General features: G+C 35.8%; 1 protein-coding gene across 1 annotated transcript in view; it reads left to right on the forward strand.

Moving 5' to 3' along the window:
- The window catches only part of SLIT2 (slit guidance ligand 2), a 265,416-nt gene that overhangs the window by 133,354 nt on the left and 110,010 nt on the right, over nucleotides 1–22,052 (forward strand). Inside the window, 1 exon segment of the mRNA XM_050338763.1 lies at nucleotides 18,324–18,395. Within this exon segment, the coding sequence (XP_050194720.1) occupies nucleotides 18,324–18,395 (72 nt within the window).

Below are 22,052 nucleotides of genomic sequence, written 5' to 3' on the forward strand. Positions count from 1 at the left end.
GGAGTATTCATTCATTGCTGCAGACTGTTGACTTTTTTGGCTTGGCCACCAGAGGTGTCAAGGAAAGAGACCAAGCTGAGCAGAGAGAAATGTTGCTGGCTACCACAGAGCCTGTTTCAAGTGCTTAAATGCAGTTTAGCGTTCTTTGCCACCATGCCACATAGAGCTGGAAAATCGAAGCACATAGCCTCGAGCACTTTACAAAGCTGAGGCTGTAAAAGCAAAGCTTCTTGTAAACCTTGGGCTGGATCACATGCTCAGAAACAGGCAACTGGAGTATCAAATCAAGAAACTTACGTTAGATTTATTATTATGTTTGAATCTCTATCCAACAGTTATTTAAAACATAACTTTTCTAGCACTAAATTTAAGCATTACATTTAAATATATCTTTCCTAATTTTAAGGTGTACCACACAGAAAAAGCCCCCAAATCGAGTCCCCCACTACCCCCACTCAATGATACGAGTATGGCGTGTGAATTTCTAAGTGATGGTATTTGGTTTCCCAAGGAGTTGCAGGAAATGCCTTGAAGCTCCTTCACCTTTTTTTTTTTTTGACTGTGAAACTTGTATGAACCACCAGCCTGATCAAAGCTGCCAGAAATTGTTAGAAGACATGTTGACTTGGGCCTGCCTGTGTCTGATAACTTAAGAGGTGCCTCCTCTCCAGTGGAAAAAACAGCAGGAGCTTCTCTAATGAACTGTCCAGCAGCTCCATCTTGGAGTGTATATACAGCCAGAGGTGAGAAGAGGTTAATCCATAGGGGAACTAGTTAGAGAAGCAAAGAGAAAAATACCAAGGAGCTGTATGACCAAAATTCAACTTGAAGATGGTTGCTGACACATTCTGTTTCTTTATAATGAAACTCTCCATTCAATCTGTTGCTTTCTGTGTGAGCTTGTAAGTTTTAAAATACTTCAGCTGCGGTGCAGGAGTACGCATTATGTACTGTACAGAATGTCATGTTGCCTGTAGCAAATTGACCTCCTATTCATTTTAAATACCTATATCTTATTTCTGGTGGAGATTAGGCTCAGTTTTATTTCAACATGGGGATTTATTACTATAATCTTTATCTGTTCACAAGTGTAAGGAAGACAAAGACATTCACTATTAGACAAGTGTATACCTGATAGTAGTATGAAATCCTTATACTGTAATCCTGGCTGTTGTGATTTTCATTGTTAAGAACATTTTTCCAAGAGGTTGATCTTGATTTTATAAAAATAAAAAAAAAAAAATCTGTCAGTTTCTCTTTATTTTTTAAAAGGTTTTTCTGTGTTTCCCTTTTTGACTGCAGGCTAAGATGTCATCTCTGCCTCAGCTGGGAATCTCTTTTTGTGTTGCTTTTTATCGCATGTAAAAAATGAAAAGAAAATAATGAATATTAAAAATACTGTGGAAAACAGACACTGTGAGATATTTACTGGTTGTTCAAGGCAGGCACTGTACCATACATAACATTTGTTTACATATGTGGAGGGTAACCACCCACTAGAAATGGTGTGTCCCTAATTAAAAAACTAGAACCAAAACAAGAAAGCCCCACAAGCAGAAATGGGTGTAGGTATGCAGAAGTGTTTGTAAGACTCTTCTTCCTGTTCTGAAGAGGTGTATTAATCAGTGTAATAAATAGTAAGTATCTATCATGAAATTTCAGCAAGGTTAAAGGATAAGGTGAAACAGAAATTCAGGAGAATAAAATACATATCTTAAAATTCATCAGACCATTTATTTTTAAACTTATACTTAACACCTGAATAAAATCAGTATGACCAACATACAGACTCTAGTTTATTTTGTATGACCAGGCTGTTTTGAATGTTGGCTTTGAATCTGGTTACTCTTTTCTTTTGGGTACCAGTATTTTAAGTTCTATTTAGAATAGGGTTATCTAATATCTCTTTTCAAGTCTATTATTTCTAGATGGGGTTTTTATGTTTGTTTAAACAGTTCAATTAATGCAGCTCATCAAAACATTTCTGGATATATTTTCCATTCAGATATTTGTATAATACATGTTATCAGTGCAGAAAATTTGGCTTAATTTCATTGTTTGTAGACATAGATGGGAAGATGGTTACAGAGGGCAAAAGAGATATGGAAGAAAAAACTGAAAAAAAATATACTGCAGATATGGGGCTTAATTAGATATTAGTTATCCTTACTGAATTCTGAATTTGATCTGTTTTCACAGATTGCAGACCTTTAATTCTCATCTACACTTGAGTTAAAATTGATACTAAGGGAAAATGTTTGAATATTTTTATCCCTGTTTGCAGCAAATGTTTGCAGACATATTCTTATGACTGCTTGGTTCTTTTAGCAGTTTTGGTGTATTTTTAGTTTGCGTATGTGAAGCACTCAATTCCACTTGCAGTTCAACTCTAAGACTGACTCAGTTGCAAGTCAGGGATGAATCCTTATCTGTGTTTACTCTTCCAGTAATACATATATATATATAGAAAGAGAGAGAGAGAGAGACACTCTTCCAGTGTGTGTTTACTATTTTTGATTCTTCCCAGCTGTTCTTGCTAGCAAAATTCCTCTGTTATTCTGCAGGTATGCAGACCTGACACAAAATTTTGAGATATAGAATTATCTTGAATGGTCATTCCTCCTGAAATACTGACCTACAAAGCTTTCATCTACCTGGCAACTGGAAGAGGTTTCTGTCTCTAAGAAAAATCCCTGTAACATTATCATAAGGAGTGCTAGGGAAAAGCATTGTGAGGTCTTTGCTGGTTTAAATTCTTTTTTTTTTACAGGGGATAACTGAGAACTTGGCTAGATTTGCCCCATTCATAAAAGATAATTTTGTTAAGGATTTTTACATGGACCAGTTGCCTGAAATATTTTTTTTGGTTTCACAATAATTCATCATGGGGCAAGATGAAAATTTATAGATTGATTATGGAAAATTATTTTCTTATTTTTCTTGTTCTGTCTCTCCATATGAGGGGAATTTTGTCTTTGTTCATACATACTTAAATTAGGGAAGCCTATGGAAAAATGTGTTCACTGCTGTTTTTTGGTAAGTAGTTTGTGATTCAAAGATATATTTGATCACGTTTTAACTCTAAACTTGTGAGTAGTTACAATGAATTCAATGGTATTTTAGCACATATTTTAAACTGTACATGCTTCAGTGCTTTCCTGAATTGGGATGAGATTATTTGTATGTTTGGTTAATAAGAGCTATTTTTAACTGAGTTAGTGCAATTTTCCATCATACATCTTTGAAGATGCTGTGCTCTAGCCTGTACAATTCATGTTGTCACAGTTCATCTTACAATATGTAACAGATTTTCATTTAGTTCGTAATTAAAAGCTTTGAAGAAGTAATACTTTTGTTTGTTTTCAGAATTGGTGGAGATGAGAAGCATTCCCTTAAATATACTTCATTCCTAACCTATCAAAATTAGGGTTATTGATTAGTTTAAAAAAACCCCAGCAAACAAAACAAAATGAAAACCAAAACCAAATTATTATTAGAGATTTTGGAGTTTGGGGGGGGGGGGGCGGACCAGGGGGGTGAGTTTTGGGTTTAAGTACATCCTGATTTTGAGAGTGAGGAATGAGAGGTAAAGGATTGGCTCAGGCATGTCTGGGGGGCAGGGAAAATATGTGCAAAAAGCGGTTTTGCTCCCACTATTGGAACACATGTTCATTGAAGATAGTTTCACTCTGTAAGAAGCACAGCAGAAGCTGACCTCAGACTTTTCTGCCTGTTTTCAAGGAAGACACTTTCAGTCTTGAAAGTTTCTTCAAAGAAAGCATATAATATATAATGGCCAGTCTTCGCGAGCAAAGATCCGGGGAAGGTCTTTACACCTTCCAGCCTGCGCATTGGATTTTTTAGGTGAGACACAGTGTGCGCGGAACTGAGCCCACTCTTTAATCCTAAGGTTCATCTGCCGGGGCCAAGCGAGCTTGGACGGTGGCAGCGAGGTCCTTAGGACGTAGGTGGGTTGCCTTTAAGGGCTAACGAGCCCCACCTGCCCGGGAGTGGCCCTGACCGGGAATCGAACCCAGGTCTCCGCGGTGATAGCGCTGCGCCTTTACCACTAGACCACCAGGGGCTCTAAAGAAAGCATAAACACTCATAACCATCTCTCTTCCGAATCAGCTTAAACACTTAGAGTGGATAATTCAAACAATACTGTGACTGAATTTACTATAAACTTGGTTTTAAAATAGGGAAATCAAGTTGTGTATTTCTTGCGTGCTGGTTAAGAATTGAAGCAGGAAATCGTCTGACAAATGGAGTGAATGGGAACAGGAGGCAGAGTTACTCTGTGTAAGAACTGATATGCACACGGGTGAACCCAGACGACCAAACCACCACTAGGGTATTAAGGAAAGGTTTATTCTGAAGTCGGAAACCCTGGATAGACTAAGGGTGTACACTAAGTAAAAACGTAGCAGGGGCAAAAAACTGCCCTGGGTGTCTCATTCTGCTGCCTTTATACCAACACCTTTCTCATGTGCAGGCAGAACTTCAAAGCGATAATCTCCTTGGTGCTTTATGGTTTCTTTGTCTCCCCAAGAGACCTCCAACAAATGTGAGAACTTTTATCTCTTCTTGCAACAGAGGAGTTAATTTCTCAAAACAGACAGGCAAAAATAGGTACTCCTGTTCATGGGAAAGGATCTTCTCCCACACTGAGTTTTTTCTTGACCCCGTTTTCCCAGCAGCAGAAACCTTCTTGAGAGAAACTCTTTTTCCTCCTTGAATAAATCTTCCATGTTTAACTTTCTTTCCCTGAATTTTGTGATTTAATACATTGCCCTAAATATGTTAGATGTATAACTCTATAGAAATTTTAGCTCTTTACTGCCATAAAGCTGTGACTTAAGTAATATATCTTCAATAATTCTACACTATTTTGATTCATAAAAGTTGAGTAGATTGGAAGGGACTTAAAAAATGCATTTTAGTAGGCTTTTTGACAGATGTGATTTAAAAGCTTAGAGAAAGCAATGCACCTGTCACTTTTAATTGCAGAAAGCTTTCCATCTATTAACTTTATTTTGCCAGAGCCTTCTAATGAAAAAGTTCCAATATCTAATTTAATTTAATTTTCATTGGGTTTGCCAGAAGAGCAATTAATTTTTAAATCTTCCAACTATTAAGTTGTGCTTCAGAAAGCCGTCTGTCTATCTTACATACCATTAAGTTTTATCATATGCTTGTCATACCTTAGGAACATCTTGATATCCTTGAAGAAGTGTGGCACTGAAATGTAGACATATTGTCTGTAGCACTAGGTAGGGTTTACAAATACAAATGTTCGTATGATTGGGTTATTCCTATCCATCATTAGATTGCATCTCTCTGGAGCTATAAGTACATCTGTGCCTGGCAGGCTTGTATTATCACTGATGCATATGGGGACCATGTGTCAGTCTTCCAACAAAGATATATTGCCTTGTGTAGGAGCAGGATTGGATATGCTTGTATTTCAGCCTCTAAATCAATTTCTGGGACCTTTGCTACAGATGTTGGAAGCTGCAGGTCTGTAAAAGAGTATTCTGTAACATGAACTGAAACAGGAGAATAAGCATGAGAGGGAATTAACCATATGGCAACAGATAGCAAGTGCAGTGGAGCCTGTGAAGAAGCAAATCCTCACACCTTCTCAGCTATCTGTGTAAATATCGTTTAAATTCAATCACCTCAGAGCTCGGAGCTGGTCTCATTCTCAGAGGAGACCATTCTTACTCAGTTAAAAGAGTGAGTACAGATGCACTTGCTGTTGTAAGATGCATGTCCTAGTACTTTTGACCTGGCAAAACTCTTCCTGAATTTCCTAGAAGTATGAATGGATTTACATAGACTGCTTTAGCAGAAAAACTGACTGTGTAGTGCTGAGATGTTGTTTAAGTTTGTTTCTTAAATCCCTTTTTAAATTTTATGCTCTAAATAAAATGCAGTCAATCTAGGTGTTTAAACTTTCATGGTATATTTCTGAATTAGTCTTCAATCAATAAGGAATTGTTGCTTGTATTGTTGGGGTCATTTAAGTACATTTACCAGCTCGCTCTTTCCATTAGCATAACCATGGTCAGTCTCTGTGTGGTCACCTATACCTCTCTTTTCTGAAATTATCTGTTTATGTGCCACAAGAGTGTGTAATATCTTCTGAATGGAGACACCAGTGTCACCCTTATTCATCCCAGGTATGCTGCACTCTCATTTGATTACAATTGCTTAATTGATAACCATCCCATTCAACTGCCTTTGTGTGCCCTCAAATAGCAAAACAGAACATCCACCCTCCTAAATAAAAAAACCCTCAAACAAAAAATGCCTCCACCACACCCCTCACATATCACTTTTTATCGCAATCATTAAGGCTTTGCAGTAGGATTTTCTGTATAGTTACTTGCGTGAAAGCTCCATCAGCTACTTAGAAGAGTCTGGAAATTTGTTGAAGGGAAAGAATTTTGCATGGAAGCAATTTGGAAAAAAAGACTTGAAAACAAGCAGATAGAGGAAAAAAGTTTAAAAGGAGGGAAGATGGGATTTTAAAGTGCAATTAAGAGCAACTATTTTGGATGGTGTCAGTGGAAAAGTGCAGTCCTGGAACAGAAAATCAGCTTTGTGGACTTCAAGCTTAAAAAAATACCTGAATGAAAATTATTCTTAGTGCAAGCATCTGAAGCTTTTTGCAAGTTTGAAGGGGAAAAGGGGGATAAATATGGCAGAATTAGCAGTATAATTTAAACTTTTCTTTAAAAATATTAAATTCAGGTTTGCATTGATTGTTTTTCCCTAGAATATTTAAATGTAGTTTACATATTAGTATTTTGACAACAACATATAGCCGTAGCTGTAACGTGCAGTGGGATTTTTCACATTCTTACATTTGGGACCACTCTGATCAGGTTTTTACCCATGGTTGTTTGTTTTAGTTTGCTGTTGATTCAGAAGTTCATTGTGAGCAGTTCATTCTGGAATGGCCAGGTTTTTTTTCATTGCTTATGTACATTTTAACCATTTTTACAAGGGTTTTTAATTCTAAATGGCCCCTGAGCCCAGGGGGCATGAATTGTTCTTGTTTTACAGACCAATTGTACTGCCTCTGCTGTATTCTCAGCTCCTTTTACAACAAGAATCTGCCTCTTGAAATTCTGATTCCTTGCATGGCACTGAGAGGGAAGAGATGGCGCTGACAGGAGTTTGAGGGAAGAGGCTGGAACAGCCACAGGAAGAGAAGGCAGGCTCAAAGAGAAAGAGAAGACTGGAGCCCTTGAACAGAAACTTGAGGCTTGACACTCTTGGAATCCTAAGCTAGAATATTAAAGTAATTTAATCCTGGTCAGTGGGAAGTTTTAGTTCCAGAGTACTTGAATATATGTATCAGTAATTGCCATGAAGTTTTCCAACAACTTCATTTTTATTTTTTCCTCCTAGGAGCTTTTAATTGACTTGTATTAACCAGCACACACATACCCAATGAACAAGAAATAGAATAAACAAAAAATCCAGTCAAATCCAGTTACTCAAATAACTAAGCTTGTTATTACTCTTTTAGAGTTCATTATCAGTGGAGTGGAGGATGATATGAACATGTTTCTTGTCCTTTCCATTATTAGTTTACTCATAGAACAGCACAAAGTTCTAGTTTTTTGGTCCAGAAACCCAGTGGTGCTTGTCACTGTACCAACACAGAGTAAGAAAAATACCAACCAACACCCAGTTTCTGTGAAACGTATTATAGTCTAAGAAATGACAGATGGGTATAAGCAGATGGGTGAAGCCCAGGAAAACAATGATATAATATTGGTCATCTTGATAAGCATTAATTAGGGTGGTAGCTAAGCTGTTTTCATTTTTTTTTAATCAGCCATGGTAATCCTTTTAAAATTTTCTTTGGTGTCTTTCACCGGTTTTAGCATAGCTTTTGGCAATGATAGGCAACTTTCTCAAAGCTTGAAGCATCAGTACTTCATATATATTTTGCAACTACACACGTATTGTATAAAGATAAGACTGTACCATAAATATGTCTTATTAAGCAATCAACCCATTTCAAGAGACAACCTCCAAATTGCATCATTCCACTCATGTGAAGGAAGAGTGAGCACAGTGCTATTGCTATTCAACATTAATGGTCTGCAAAATCTTTTCAAGTTTACTCTCCAAATTTTGCCTGTCCTTTGACAAATTGTTCAAGGTTAGTTTTACTGTTAGGAAACACTTGAAGCACTCAGCTTATTATTAGAGTAAAAGTTTGGAGCTATACTTTATGAAAAATGTCTGTGTCTAGGGATGTAATTATTGCTGTACTGGAACAGCAGCTATGCCTAATGGGTTTGGATCAGGAGTCCAAACTCTGCTCTGTTTTTGAAGAAAGAGAGAAATTGCCACAGCTTGCTGAGAGATATTTCAGAAGAGAACATACAGGGTTATAGACTGTATAGTGAAAATAGACAGTGTACCAGACAACCTTTCAATCAGTTCTTAAAAGTTCTTACAGTTTCAATTCCAAAGCAGGTGAAACAATATTAAATATTAAAGACATGTTGACAGCTGCAAACTTCTTCTAAAATAGAAGTTTTGTTACAGGGAAAAGTAGTGATAGATTTTTCATATACTGTTGAAGAGGTCTTTTGGAAAGTTAAGTATGCCATCTCATCTATTCTTAATGTGAGCAGATCCCCAGCCAAGCCAAATGGATGTTTCAGCCATGCATATGCTGAGTGTCTAACGTACCAGAAGAAGTGAAAGTTACCTGGCAGCATCTTGCTTTACTCTTTTAAAGTTCTTAACTTGTAGTGCATTTTCAGGTCTGTCAAGTGTAATAATTGATTAAAAATTAATCGTGAAATCACCTATCAGAGACTGGTAAAATGAAAATAGCAGAATCTTTGCTCTTTCCTTACAAAGAAACAGTCTTTTGTGGCCTTGTATGAAAAAACTATGCATAAAAGTTAGTTATTTTCTATTTTGCCATCATTTCCAACCTGCTTAAATAAAAAGGAGGGGAAAATGCATGAACAAACAATATATCTAATCTAAACCTCCCTGACACAACTTAAGGCCATTTCCTCTTCTCCTATCACTTGTTACCAGGGAGAAGAGACCACTGGCTACAGCCTCCTTTCAGGTAGTTGTAGAGAGCCATAGGGTCCCCCCTGAGCCTCCTTTTCTCCAGGCTAAACACCCTGAGCTCCCTCATCATCAGACTTTTGGTCCAGACCTTTCACCAGCTTTATTGCCCTTTGGAAATGCTCTGGCACCTCAATGTGTTTCTTGTAGTGAGGGGATTCAAAACTGATCACGGTACTTGAGGTGCAGCCCCATCATATGGTTATACATCCATATGGGTAAAAAGTCATCTCCCACTCCGCAAACTCCGGTTAGGGGGATGAAGAAATGTCTAGTTTTTCTTTGGGGGAGTGGAAAGTGTTCTTAAGAGCTTCAGGTTTTTCTATCAAAAGGATTACACCGAAGCCAAATCTGAAGTAGCACTGCAATTCTCTCTTTGAAATTGTAGGTGGTCCTTTCCTCTTTAGGAGCTACAATATGTAATAATTTCCTTTTTGTTTGTTTGTTTGTTTTTTTTAGTCTAAACAAAAGATAATTATGTATTAATTTAGTGGAACAGACTAATAAAGACTGCTTTCCTTTTCAAAAAATAATTTCCAAGACTCCAGTAAAGTACATGTGTGGTCCTAATACTCTTATTTTATTGCACAATTAGTATTTGCCATGCTAGGCCACTCTAGCACAATAAAGAATAAATAGTGAATGTCCTTAAGCAATTATTTTCAGTGGAATCAGAGTATACAAATTGATTTAAGTGCACTTTTGGAGACATTGTAGAGTAGAATTGATTTTGCAGCCCATGGATTAACTTTTATGCCAAGAATAAGATTGGAGGTTTTGTTTTACTTCAAACCCAAAATGTAATCCCATTAAAAGCTAAAAGACCTAGTACTTGTACTTTGTGCTATTTTCATTCTTCAGAAATAACTAATTGCTAATACTCAAAATTATAAATAAGTCATGTATTATATTGCATAGATATGACAAGTCAGACTGTTTCTCAAACAAAAAAAGATTAGCACTAATTGTCAGAATTAAAATTTTTGATGACTTATTCTAAATGTTGAGGTTTAAAGTACTGATAAACTCTAGAGATTACCAGGCTACCAGTACTACTACTGTGTAGTGTGTTACTTTTTCTCTTTTGCTGTATATGTTCTCTACTCTATTCATAAATGATCTCTCCCTCTGCTTTAATAAATCAATAGATAAAGTGGATTAAAAGATCTGCTGCTTAAATAATACAGATAATAATATACCAAAAGCTATAATAAGAAGTACATTTTGATTCCATGATAGATTTATAAATGGATGACATTTAAAAAAACTCAAGCATTAAGAATGAAAGAAACATCAATGATATCATCAAAAGTGTTATCATTAAAAACTGAGGGATGAAAGTGGGCAGGGAAATTCAGTCTGAATACTCTTAGAAAAGAAAAAGATGCATTGTTTACCACGGGAATTGCTGTGATACAGATTATTCAGCCCATGTTGCAGTGATGATTGCCCTATGTTCTGAAATGCTAAATATTCACTTGGGCGATGTAGCACACCATGGCCTAGGGAGTGATCCTGCTTTAGCGTGCGAATAGGTTACGTGCCTACTATGTACATAATCTGAATCTCTAGGGAGTCAACAGAGCAAATGGAAATTAGTGATGCAGAGAGAACGTGCAATTTTGTGATCTAAATTTTTCTCATCTGTTCTGTTCTCCTCAGCATGGTACTGATACGTGCTACCACTGATACGTATTGCCTTGGTTTCTTCATCTGTAAAAGGAGGTTAATAGTACCTTTCTCATACACGAAATTTTATTCCTCTTACAGGAAGCATCGGCAATAGTCATTTACAGAACTAATGTTTGAAATTATAATTCATAGTTTTTATCTTCATAAAGGCGATAAATAAGTGCCTTATTGGCTACCGCTGATAGTATTGGATGCCTTTTGTATCTTGGTTATGAAGAGGAATAGCTGCAATGAATGGTTTACTGAAGAACAGAAAAAAATAATTGAAAATAATAGGAGGCTAAACGGTTTATTTCATAGTCAAAGACTAACGGTACAGCAGAGTTGTTGCCTGTTTTGTTTCTTTGTTTTATTTTTTCAGTACAAGAGTTTAGACTGGATTGTTAAGTATATATTTTTTAAACATTCCCTTGTTCCATCTGTCTTAATTGATCCACAGATCTGCCAGAAAGCTATGCCTTGTTAAAAGGACATGACAAGCCATTTGGGTATAAGATTATCTTCATAAATAAGTGATGCAGTACTGTAACTTGTTATATGATAACTCTATAAAGCCAAGCATATGTCAGTATTTTAACAATTAACTGGATAAGCCTCATTTGAATGATGGGAAAAGTACTTACTTTTTTGTGTATATTAATGTATTTGCTTAACATTCATGTTTTTTTTAGTAAGTTCATATTACTATATCATGTATTTTTACCATGATGGAATTCCAAACAGGCTTCAATAGGTTCAGTTCACCTGAGCTACTAATTTTAGAGCAACTATCTCTCCAGGATACTCCTCCTGCATTAACACCATAATGTTCAGTAGCATCTGTGTTCTTGAAGACTTTATACTTTGGTTTGATTCTCATTACATCGTTCTAAAAATAATTTTCATGTGTAATTACATACTTTATCCTAACACAATAAAACTAGTGGTTATCAACACGTGCCTTTGTAGCATTCAGAAAAGGTCCTAGTCATACTGGAACTTTGCAATTTAGGAGTATGATTGTATGGTGATAAATGAAGGTTCATGAGCATAAAAGAAATCTGATCAGAAGTTTTCCATGATAACACATACCACTTAATACAGAGTAGAAATTCTTATTTATTATTCAAATTTAGAAAGTGGAAAACTGGCATTTTAAGAGTGAAATCCAAATCAGAGATCCACTGAAAACATGACAAACCTACTTTGGTATTTCGTTCTCTCCTCCTTGCATGGGAAAGCCCATGGCTACAGCATCATTTGCAAACAGAGGCAGCTATCAGTCTTAATGATAACATGAAATAATCTTTCCCCATACTACTCTGGAGACATATCAAGATCACAATTAAACCTTGGGGCTGTGGCTCCCTTCTCTTATGTTGTCAGGTTGCAGCATGTTCTCACCTTCCAAATCTAAAATTTTACTGCTATGAAGGGAATAAATAATAGCTCTTGCAAACCTGAGTCTTGATCTGGAATAGCTTTGAGGTTATAGATGATGTTCCTCATTGCTGTGAATGTGACTGGAGAACTATCTTGGGCCATACAAGACCTCACAGTTATCTTACTGAAGTCCAGGATCCAGTGAGTAGCCTGAGCATCCAAAATCATCTGGTTGGACTGGATGATAATTTTAGGTCCCTTTCAACTGAACTATCCTATTCTAAAATATATTGCTTGTATATTTCATGACCTTTCTATTCGAAGTGAAAATTGCCATGTCCAAATTCATATACTTGATTTTCAGTCAAATAATTTAAATAATTTTCATTCTTTTTATTTCTTTCAATGCCCTGTAGTCTCATTATCTATGATAGTTTGCCACCTTGTACAGGCACGGGTGATTTCGTGAAGAGCGTAGTTAGCTAATGTTAAAACTGTTGTTTTCTAGTAAAAAAGAAGTACTAATTAAGGCTTACTTCATTTATGTCACTTATGTGTAAATAAATATTAAGGATGCTGATCATGGAATAGCCACCTTCTGAGATGTTTTTAAGAACTGGCATAAATAAACTGGTAAGTTTTCAATACTTAGTTTGATTGAGTATTTCTGCCTTTTCCTTCACAAATAAGGGCACATTACTCATTCTCAGTACTCAGTATTTTGCAAAGTAGAGAGTGGCAGTAAAGATTTATGATATTACTGGTCAGACACAGAGGGAGGTTAAACCGTAGAGGAAAATAAAGTTACAAGTAATTAAATTTACAAGCAGGTTTGCCATCTTCAAAAGATTTAGTGTTTCAGAGCAAACAATGGTTTAACCACACAAGAAAACTGTGAGACAGCCTTAGCAGTGCATGATATAGATATTATATGTGGTGTTTCAATTTATATCATTAAAAATTGAGTGCCCCTTTTTAAGGTGTATAGGATCCTCAACTGCAAACCATACATGGTGAGTAATAAAATAGCTGCAATGCAGTACTGTGTGCATTTTTTAAGAGCTGAAGCACTCTGTCAGGATCATTAATTTCAGGTTATCTGAGGGCTTTATCTTCAGATAAAAAAGAAACACTGTATATAAGTTTTTGAGGGTTTTTGAGGGGGAATAAGTTATTATTTTCTATTGGTATGAATTTCAAATTTCACAGGATTCTAAGCTGTGGGGTTATTTCCCTCATATGCTTCGATCAACTAACCAGTAAATATGATAAATAGAAATGTGCCATTTTCATGCTGTACTTAGGAAGGATTCAGTAGTAGCAAGGTTTTTGGCAAGGTCTTTCTGCTATTTCCACAAAGCATAATGCATTATGATTACCAATGTATTACAAGGAAAAAAATAACTGAATACATAAAATGAAGCTGCTTTCTGGGGGAGGGTAGGGTGAAGGGTTTTTTGGGGGTGTTATTAATTTTTTTCCTATTTCATTGCTTTGTGAAATACAGAAATCTACATTCTTTTAGGCATAATTTCAAATTACAGAAGTCCAGTTACTTTATCAGAAGAGATTTGTGTAAAAGCTGAGGCATATGTGCTTACCAGCGTATATTGCATATAAACTGTAGTGATCCTGTTTGTTTAAAAATAAATTATATTTTATGTAAGCACAGTAATTCCAGAACTTACTGGATTGCAGACCTTAGAGGGTCTGTAGTATTTCTGGTTTTATTGATGAGTTTGAATACTTGGATAGACTATGTTAATTATAAAAAATAGCATTTATTCAGGTGCTACATATTTAGTCTCTGATTTAGAAACACACACCTGACCTTCTGTGGGGAAAAAAAAGAAAAAGATATGCAAGTTTTTCAAAGAATTGCTGCAGTTGGGCAAAAATTCAGAAATCTTTGTGCATTTTCCTCTGTGTATCTTCATTTAGAGTGGGATTCAGCTTTGTTTGGTGTATGGATTTGGTTTTCTGGTTTTACGTTTGAGAAAATGAGGTTGCAGCCAGAATATTACAACTCAGAAGAATTCTTGACATGTATACAGCTTAAACATACCTGAAACAAACCACTGTAACCAGGTTGGTCCAGTCGCATCTAGAGCAGCAGTGGTGCTCATTTGTGGCCCCTCTAAAAAGAACCTCTGTCAGCTCTTGCCAGCTGAATTTGCCCAGGTGGCTTTTGTGTGCAAATCTTCTATTTAACCCCAGTCTTACAGTGCCCCCTTTTGATCTGAAGAAACAAACCTGAGAGCTCTCCTTGAGAACGTCTCACATTCTGAGAGACTGAAGTTACACCTGGCCCTGAGCACAGGTTTGGTAATGCCAGAGCAAGGAAATGTGGTGGGGGCCAAGGGATGAAGGTGCTCTGCCTGCCAGAGAATGACATGAATGAAACCCACAAAGTTGCACTAAGGAATTTTCCTGAAAGGTCAGTGTCTAAGGTACTCCACGTCAGACTTAATAATTTGAAATATATCTCTCTAGGAATGATATAATGGAGTCAAGAACAACTTAGCTGAAAGAGGCCTCTATGACAGCTAGAATCTGCACAAAGATGAATTTGTCAAAACATCTTGCCAGATCATTGAGCTCTATTTAAAAAAAAAAAAAAAAAGAAATCCTATGGGGTAACCTTGTCTTTTTCACTCTAGCTGTATACAAAAGATTCTTTAATCAAGTGTGCTATTCCAGCAGAGGGATGATGGATTTTGATGTAAGGTCTTGGACTGTAATAATAATGGAGAAAAATTTAATTTGTTCAATGAAAATATCTTGGTCAGATCGCTGCTTTTGAATGTGAAGCAAGTTCATGCCTTTTGTTCCAAAGTACCGATTTTTTTTCTTGTAAAAGTAAGATTTTTCATTTCATGACTTAAATTTTTTTGACCTTCTTTCAGTTTGGGGGTACCAAGTGCCATTATAATTCATATTCTGTATTCGAGTGCTGCCTATTTCTGAAATGAGGCCTGAAGTCCTCATAGTTATTACTGCAGAAAAACAATGACCATCAGGCTGAAAAGGATGTTTGCACCTTTCTTCAATGCAGAATATTATCTGCAAAGTCAATTGAATATGTAATTCTCAACTGTAATGTAATTGCCTGCAAATTGTCTGGGTTTATCTACAAAATAGATTTTTGCCCCATTTCCCCTGAAAGTCACAGTGCACCTTATTCTACTTGTGACCTTTTTTGTGAACTAAGAAATGCAATAGAATGGATTCAAACATTAGTAAAAAAGGCCACACAGCAGCTTCTGAGTCGTGAAATGTAGGTGTAATTTATGCAAGAAAAAGCTGAATGTTTGTTTAAACCCCTCAAGGTTTTTATAAGGAAACTGTTTAAGACTGAGCAGATGAAAACTTGAGGCAATCAATAAATAATTACTGAAAACTTCTGCTATAAGAAGACATAAATTTTGTGTTGAAAATCATATTTTTTGTGAGAGGTAGAATTTTGCAGGGTAGATGTGAACTCACACTTTTGTTACAGAAACAGTTCCAAGAAAGTTTCACAAATGCAGCTGATGCATTGCAGAAAATTACTCTTGGAAAACAATATTTGCCAACCTTACTTAGCACTCCACATTTAGAGGGAGGCTTTAAACAGTGCCTTGTATAGCAAGGTTGGGAACCTCTGCAGTCAAGTAGTTTACATTTGAAATGTGCTAAAATTAGCAGGGAACACTGTGCTTTAGTCTTCTTGAGCCCATGCTACATGGAGATGGTGTTAACTGTGTGGACCCAGCAGTAAATCTAGCATGCAATTAGTTAGTCCACTGTCTTTTGGACATCCATCCACACTGATGTACCTATGCAAGCACAGAGCCTCGGTGTACTGTTTGTTGAGGAACCTGGCACAATAGCTGCCACTTGTAAGTCCTTGTGTTTGTGCTAAGACTTGCCTTTAGTCAAGGAAATAAAAATTTTGACCATTGATATTTCCTATTAGATTTTTTAAAATAATTTACGTACTGTCTCAATATTGCTCATATTACACTTCTTTAAATTATATAAAATGGTGAATGATTATACTCTATCAAATGCCATAAAAAGCTTAATGCACTGTTACCCATTATCTCCTGCAGTATATATTTATGAGTACAGCAATGGATATATACATACATTTGTGTTATAAACTAAACATTGATCATGATACAAATTCCAACTGCTAGTTTAACCACTTCACACACAATTTTTATATAGGTTAAATGTATTAGTCAATTAAAGAGAAGTGTAAATATAGATATTTGTGTTGTATGCTTATAAGGGATTTTTTTTTCAAGGAAGTAAGCTGTTAAATCATGTTACCGTAACAAATGCTGAAGGCTGCTTTTTCATTCATTGCCATTGAATTTATTGTCAGAGCAGTGCAGTCATATCCCATTTCAAGATTACTTAGGTGGCTTGAAAATTAAATCACAGCTCACAGATTCTGTTTTTTACACACATGACTAATAGTAGTAAAATTGGGTCTACTTTTAAGTATACTTTGCAGGGCAATTATGTGCATGAACTGTGAAAAACTTAGTAAATAGAAAGTGATTTTCCATAATATAACAATGAATTGAATAAAACAAAGTTGCTGTCAGTATATGTGGAATTATTTTCAAAATAATTATATCAATTTTGTTTAATTTGGGGAGTGTGGTTTTATAATGTCCTCAAATTATTTTTTGCGTGTTCATAAATCTGAAAGAGATCTTCAGGAGTGATTGCTCAGAACTGGAAATATGAACTCATGCTGGATTATGTTTTAGAGTATGTCAAAAGTGTGACTGTTTGTGTCTAATCAACTAAATGATTCTTGCTTATTCACTTAATCTGAACTAAATCTCTTATTTCTGTGTGCAGTTTTGCACTCTAAAAGCTTTCTTTAAAATAGATCGTCTAAAGATGCCTCTACACAAGGCATAGCAAAACTTTACTTCTGTTAGGAGTTGGATTGCATTTGGTTTGCTTTTGGAGTGCAGGTTTTAGCAAAATGAAACCTAGTTAACCATAAGAAAGTGCTGTGCAAATAGACTGAAAATCCCTGAATAGAGACACCTCTATGCAACTTATTTGTTTGTACATTTTAGTCAGATGCTCAAGCTTCTTCATGTAATTAATTGCGATCCCCTTATTGTGTATAGGTATGTGCTTCTCAGAAGGCTTCCAAAAGAAGGTCTGATTTCTTCATTTTAATACACCAAGGTTCCTTTGAAGGCCTTCAAACATTTGTGTACATTGTGTAATAGGTGTGTTTGGTCCAGGGTAGCAAATTATTGTCTGAAGTGAAACCTCCAAACTGACTGGAATGTATTGATCATCTTCTATTGTATTGCATTGCTTGTTAAAGGTGCATAGCATAAACAAAAAGCTCTGGATTCTAGTTTGGTTTTGTTTTGTGTCTCCTCTACTACTGTCTTTACTTGAGTTTTTTAGATTTTTTTTTTCCAGTATTGACCTGTGAAGGACAAAAATGTGTCTGAATTTCAGAAAAAAAGACTGTTTATTCATACTGATAACAAAAAAAATACTACTGAATAATAATTTTGTAGTATATTCAATAATATTTCTTTTTTTTAAAAGATAATAGTTTCAGATTGTGGTACAGCTGGTCATACAGGGATGATGGTTTCAGTGCCTTCTTTTGAAATATGTGGTGCTTTCTTTTAAAATATATAGTGCTTATCACTCTGAAACAAAAGTCAGAAACATATTGATCTCTCATATTACACAACTTCATAGTTGTTTCTCAACATCTCACTATTTGTTCTTTTTGCTGGATTTCAGTCTTCCTTACACAAAGCTGAAAATACTATCAAACATTTAATGTTGTGAATTTGGAACAGTTGAAAAGTGAAAACACTAAGTTAAAAATTAAATAATTTCTACCTTCATTGTTAAAATATTTTTTTGGCATACATGTTGCTGTTTGCAGAGGAACTCCTTAGTGGAACACAGATAAACTAATTTGACTATTATTGCTACTTGTTTTTCTTCAATTACAAATCAGTTAAGGAAATAAAATAAGCTTCATTGGAAACATTGACTGAACAATAATGACTGAAATTATTTTCTTATATTTCTGTTGTGTTTTACACAGAACTAAATAGATATATGGCATTTTGACATTTAATTTATTTTTTTTTCCTTAGTGATCTTAGTGAAAATCAGATTCAAGCAATACCAAGGAAGGCATTCCGAGGAGCAGTGGACATAAAAAATCTGTAAGTATTTTCTTCTTTCTTCTATATATTCTGATGATAATGCTTTGTCAATACAGTGTCCTTTTGTTGTATCAGATATCTTTTTCCTTAGCACTATTATAGCTGCTTAAGATATCTCTACATAAACCCGATACTTACCATTTGTTTTGCCAGAATACTTCAACATATCTTAAACATTCTAAAATTGCCTTACATGAAATGTAAAACATTGAAATAGAGTTGAAGACAACATGGCATTATAACTATTGGTTTATGGAACCTGAGTTTAATATTTGAATGTCAGGCAGTTTGAAACATTTTATTGTTTCATGTGGAAAAAATCATTTTGCTTTGGTTCCAAAAGTTTGACATTGGTTTGCTTATATAAAAGAAAGAAAAATCATGGTATTATCTAGTTTTGATAGCATATATTTTTATACTTGTATGGATATTTTTCTTACACAGTTTTCTTCTGTGGCCTTTTGTGAAAGAAAGATACTCACTTTCCAGGAGATGGTGACCCTGAAGTTCATGGGCAGGTTTTGAATTCTTACGGTTTCTAAATGTGGAAATACGTGAATTTCAAGCAAAGCAAAGCAGTGACTTTCTGTTTAAAATGGTAGATCAGTTTAGTGGACTGAACAAGCTGAACAATCTGAAGACTGTGATGGACTTCTGTAGTAGGAAATGTAAGGTCATGCCCTCAAAATCTATAACCCCTGCTGTAAGCTAGGGACTCATCACTAATAAACAACCAGCAAAGTCAGTGGACATACAATAGTGGTTTCCAGAAAGACTATGGAGCTTCCAGCATGATGCAACTGTGAAAAAAAATGATTACTGTCTTAGGAGACATCAATAAATATAGGGAAATATTAGGTCATTGTAGGAGGTTTTCATCTAATTTCTGCTGAAATACCCTTTGTTAATTGGGTTTGTCAGTGTTAAAGAGAAAGATGAAATTTCTAGTTGTACTGCTTTGAAAAAAGTACTCTGTGATTACAAAGGGAGGGTCATGATGATGTATCCTCAGCAGGAGAGGACAGGACAGGCAGCCCTCTGCATTTCTCTCTTCCTGTGATGGACACCATCACTTCATTCTACTGCCTGCAGCACTGCAAAAAAATTGGTGAGGAAGATGTCTTTTCAAAGACTTAGCAGAATGTCCAAGAGTTTGGCCTACTACAGTTCCTCCCTGCAGGACAACCCTACCACACCTCAGTGGAAAAACTATTACGTTCAAATCTATTATGTTCCAAAACATGCAAGTGCTTCTCAAAGTAGTTTTGTTACTTTGCTTAATTGATATTTTTTGAGGTATTTTTTCGGAACTGGTCCCATCACTATTCATAGTCAAAAAGAGGCTTGGCTACAAGGAGAGGCCTGAATTTTTCTGCATGATCTTTTATATTTGAAAATTTATACAGCTACAGAAAGGACCTTTGCTAGTAAAAATAACAGCATCATTGAGAATATTCTAATGGCAAAGCAGCAGTTTAGAATATAAGTGTACTTATGTATGGTGAGGTAGTTCCAGTCAGAAACTGCATTAGGATGCTAATCTTTATCTGATATATCATTTTTATCTTAGTGTGTATTTTAAAACTAAGGATCCTTAATTAACATCTAAAACTTGCATAAACAGTGGATCCCCCTTTAAAGCCTTTCTCGTTTGGGGAGATAATTGAAAAAAAACCCCAACAATAAAATCATAAAGTCCATAGCATTGCCACAAAGTCTAAATCATATCTATGACATAATTTTTCTTGTGATAGAAAAAATACTACAGATTTATCCCTACTGCTCCCAGAAAAAAAAAAAAAAAAGTAAAAAATCCCAACCCACCAAACCCCTAATCTGAAAACTTTATGATCTCTCTACAGTCCCTTTACAGAATGACAAATGAGTTCATGGGGTGAGTTGGGTGGATTCTAGCACAGCATTTATGTAACTAAGTCAGGCCATTGTGCCTTTCCAGAATCCAAGGCAAGGAGATACAAACCCCAGCCTTCCATCTAGCCTTGGACATTACACTTAGAGAAGGAGGACAATGGGAAGAATTTTACAGGTTTTATTTAATTGTTCAAGAAAATTAAAGAGACAGATGATAAGTGGTAGGTATAGAAAGCATCACTTTGCAAACAAAGGAATTGAACAGCCTGAAAGGAGGTTATAGCCAGGTGAGTGTCAGTCTGTTTTCCAAGTAACAAGTGAGAGAGAGGATGAGAAAAAGCAGCCTCAAGTGGCACCAGAGGAGGTTTGGATTGAATGTTAGGTAAAATTTCTTCACCGAAAGGGTTATCAAGCATTGGAACAGACTGCCCAGGGAAGATGTTGAGTCACCATCACTGGAGGTATTTAAAAAATGTGTAGATGTAGCACTTAGAGACATGGTTAAATGGCAGACTTGGCAGTGTCAGGTTTACAGTTGGAGTCGATGATCTTACAGGTCTTTTCCAACCTAAATGACTAGGAATCTACGAAGGTGTTTAATCTAAGGTCCAGGAACCAAATACGTGTATATACTTACCAAGAATTTCATAAACAGAATTCAATGTTTGTTCTAGTTTTGGCCTGTCTTCTGTAATTGTCCAGTAGTTGAGCAACGTTAAAGATGTTTCATCTCTTCCAAACTCATGTGAGAGATGGGTGAAGGTAAAAAGAATAAAGAAATGTGTATTAGAACATGTTGTAAATCCAAGATTTGCTATGTGTAGCAACAGTAACAGTAATTACATAAATTTCAATATAAATTAGTGAGCTTTTTTTTTTTTTTAACACAGAACATTTGATTACCATGACATACAGTAGCTCTATTAAGCTTTTTCAAAGTTAGTTAACAAACTTCACAGAACTTGACCTGATAGCATATTTTATTGTATCATTCCAGTCTTTGTGGAGCAAAGGTGTGAACTCAGATAATCTGAAGGTAATTGCTTCCTTTAGGGTTGATGATACCACTGTGTTCTCCTGCTAGTATGTAAGTTCTATAGTCTTCTTGGTGTTTCGCAGAAGAAGCTGTCTAGTTTCCATAAAATGCTTCCATGATATTTTCTTTCTGGACTTCTTAATAACCCTCACAGTATAGATTCTGTAGAAGATAAAAGCATAATGGGCAAAAGATTATGAGAATTGACAGCCCAGGGAACCGACCACACCTTCATGGTAAAAAGAGTAAAAAAAAACACAAAACCTGAGAAACCTCACGAATCTACTTTACATCTAATTAAAATTACCTATTTTCCAACTTGTTATATCTCATAACTCAGAAGAATATGGCTCCCTCTGTACTCTCACTTGTTGTAGGCAGCAATAAGATCACCTCTTTGTTGTCTCTCTTAAAGCCCAACAAATGCAGTTCTTGCAGGCTATCCCCAGGTGTCACCTGCTTCAAGCCTCTCACGTTGGTGGCCCGTTTGAACCAGTTGCCGTCTCACAAATTCAGATGTCTTCTCACAAAGGCCAAACAAAGTGTCCTTGTCTTCACTCTCACCAGTGCAACCCAATTGTTTGTAACTAATTGTGTTCTTCAGTAAAAGTGACAAAAATGAGGGAGGCTTATTTTGTAGCCATTCCCCAGACTACAAACCCAGTATCCAGTATTTTGGCCATTCAGTTGTAATAAAAATATAGCTGCTGTGTGTCAAAGCATCAATTTTTCTGTTCAAGAAATTATTC

The sequence above is a fragment of the Myiozetetes cayanensis genome, unplaced genomic scaffold, assembly GCF_022539395.1.
Source record: "Myiozetetes cayanensis isolate MyiCay16 unplaced genomic scaffold, myiCay2020 scf7, whole genome shotgun sequence".
In the NCBI taxonomy this organism is placed as follows: domain Eukaryota; kingdom Metazoa; phylum Chordata; class Aves; order Passeriformes; family Tyrannidae; genus Myiozetetes; species Myiozetetes cayanensis.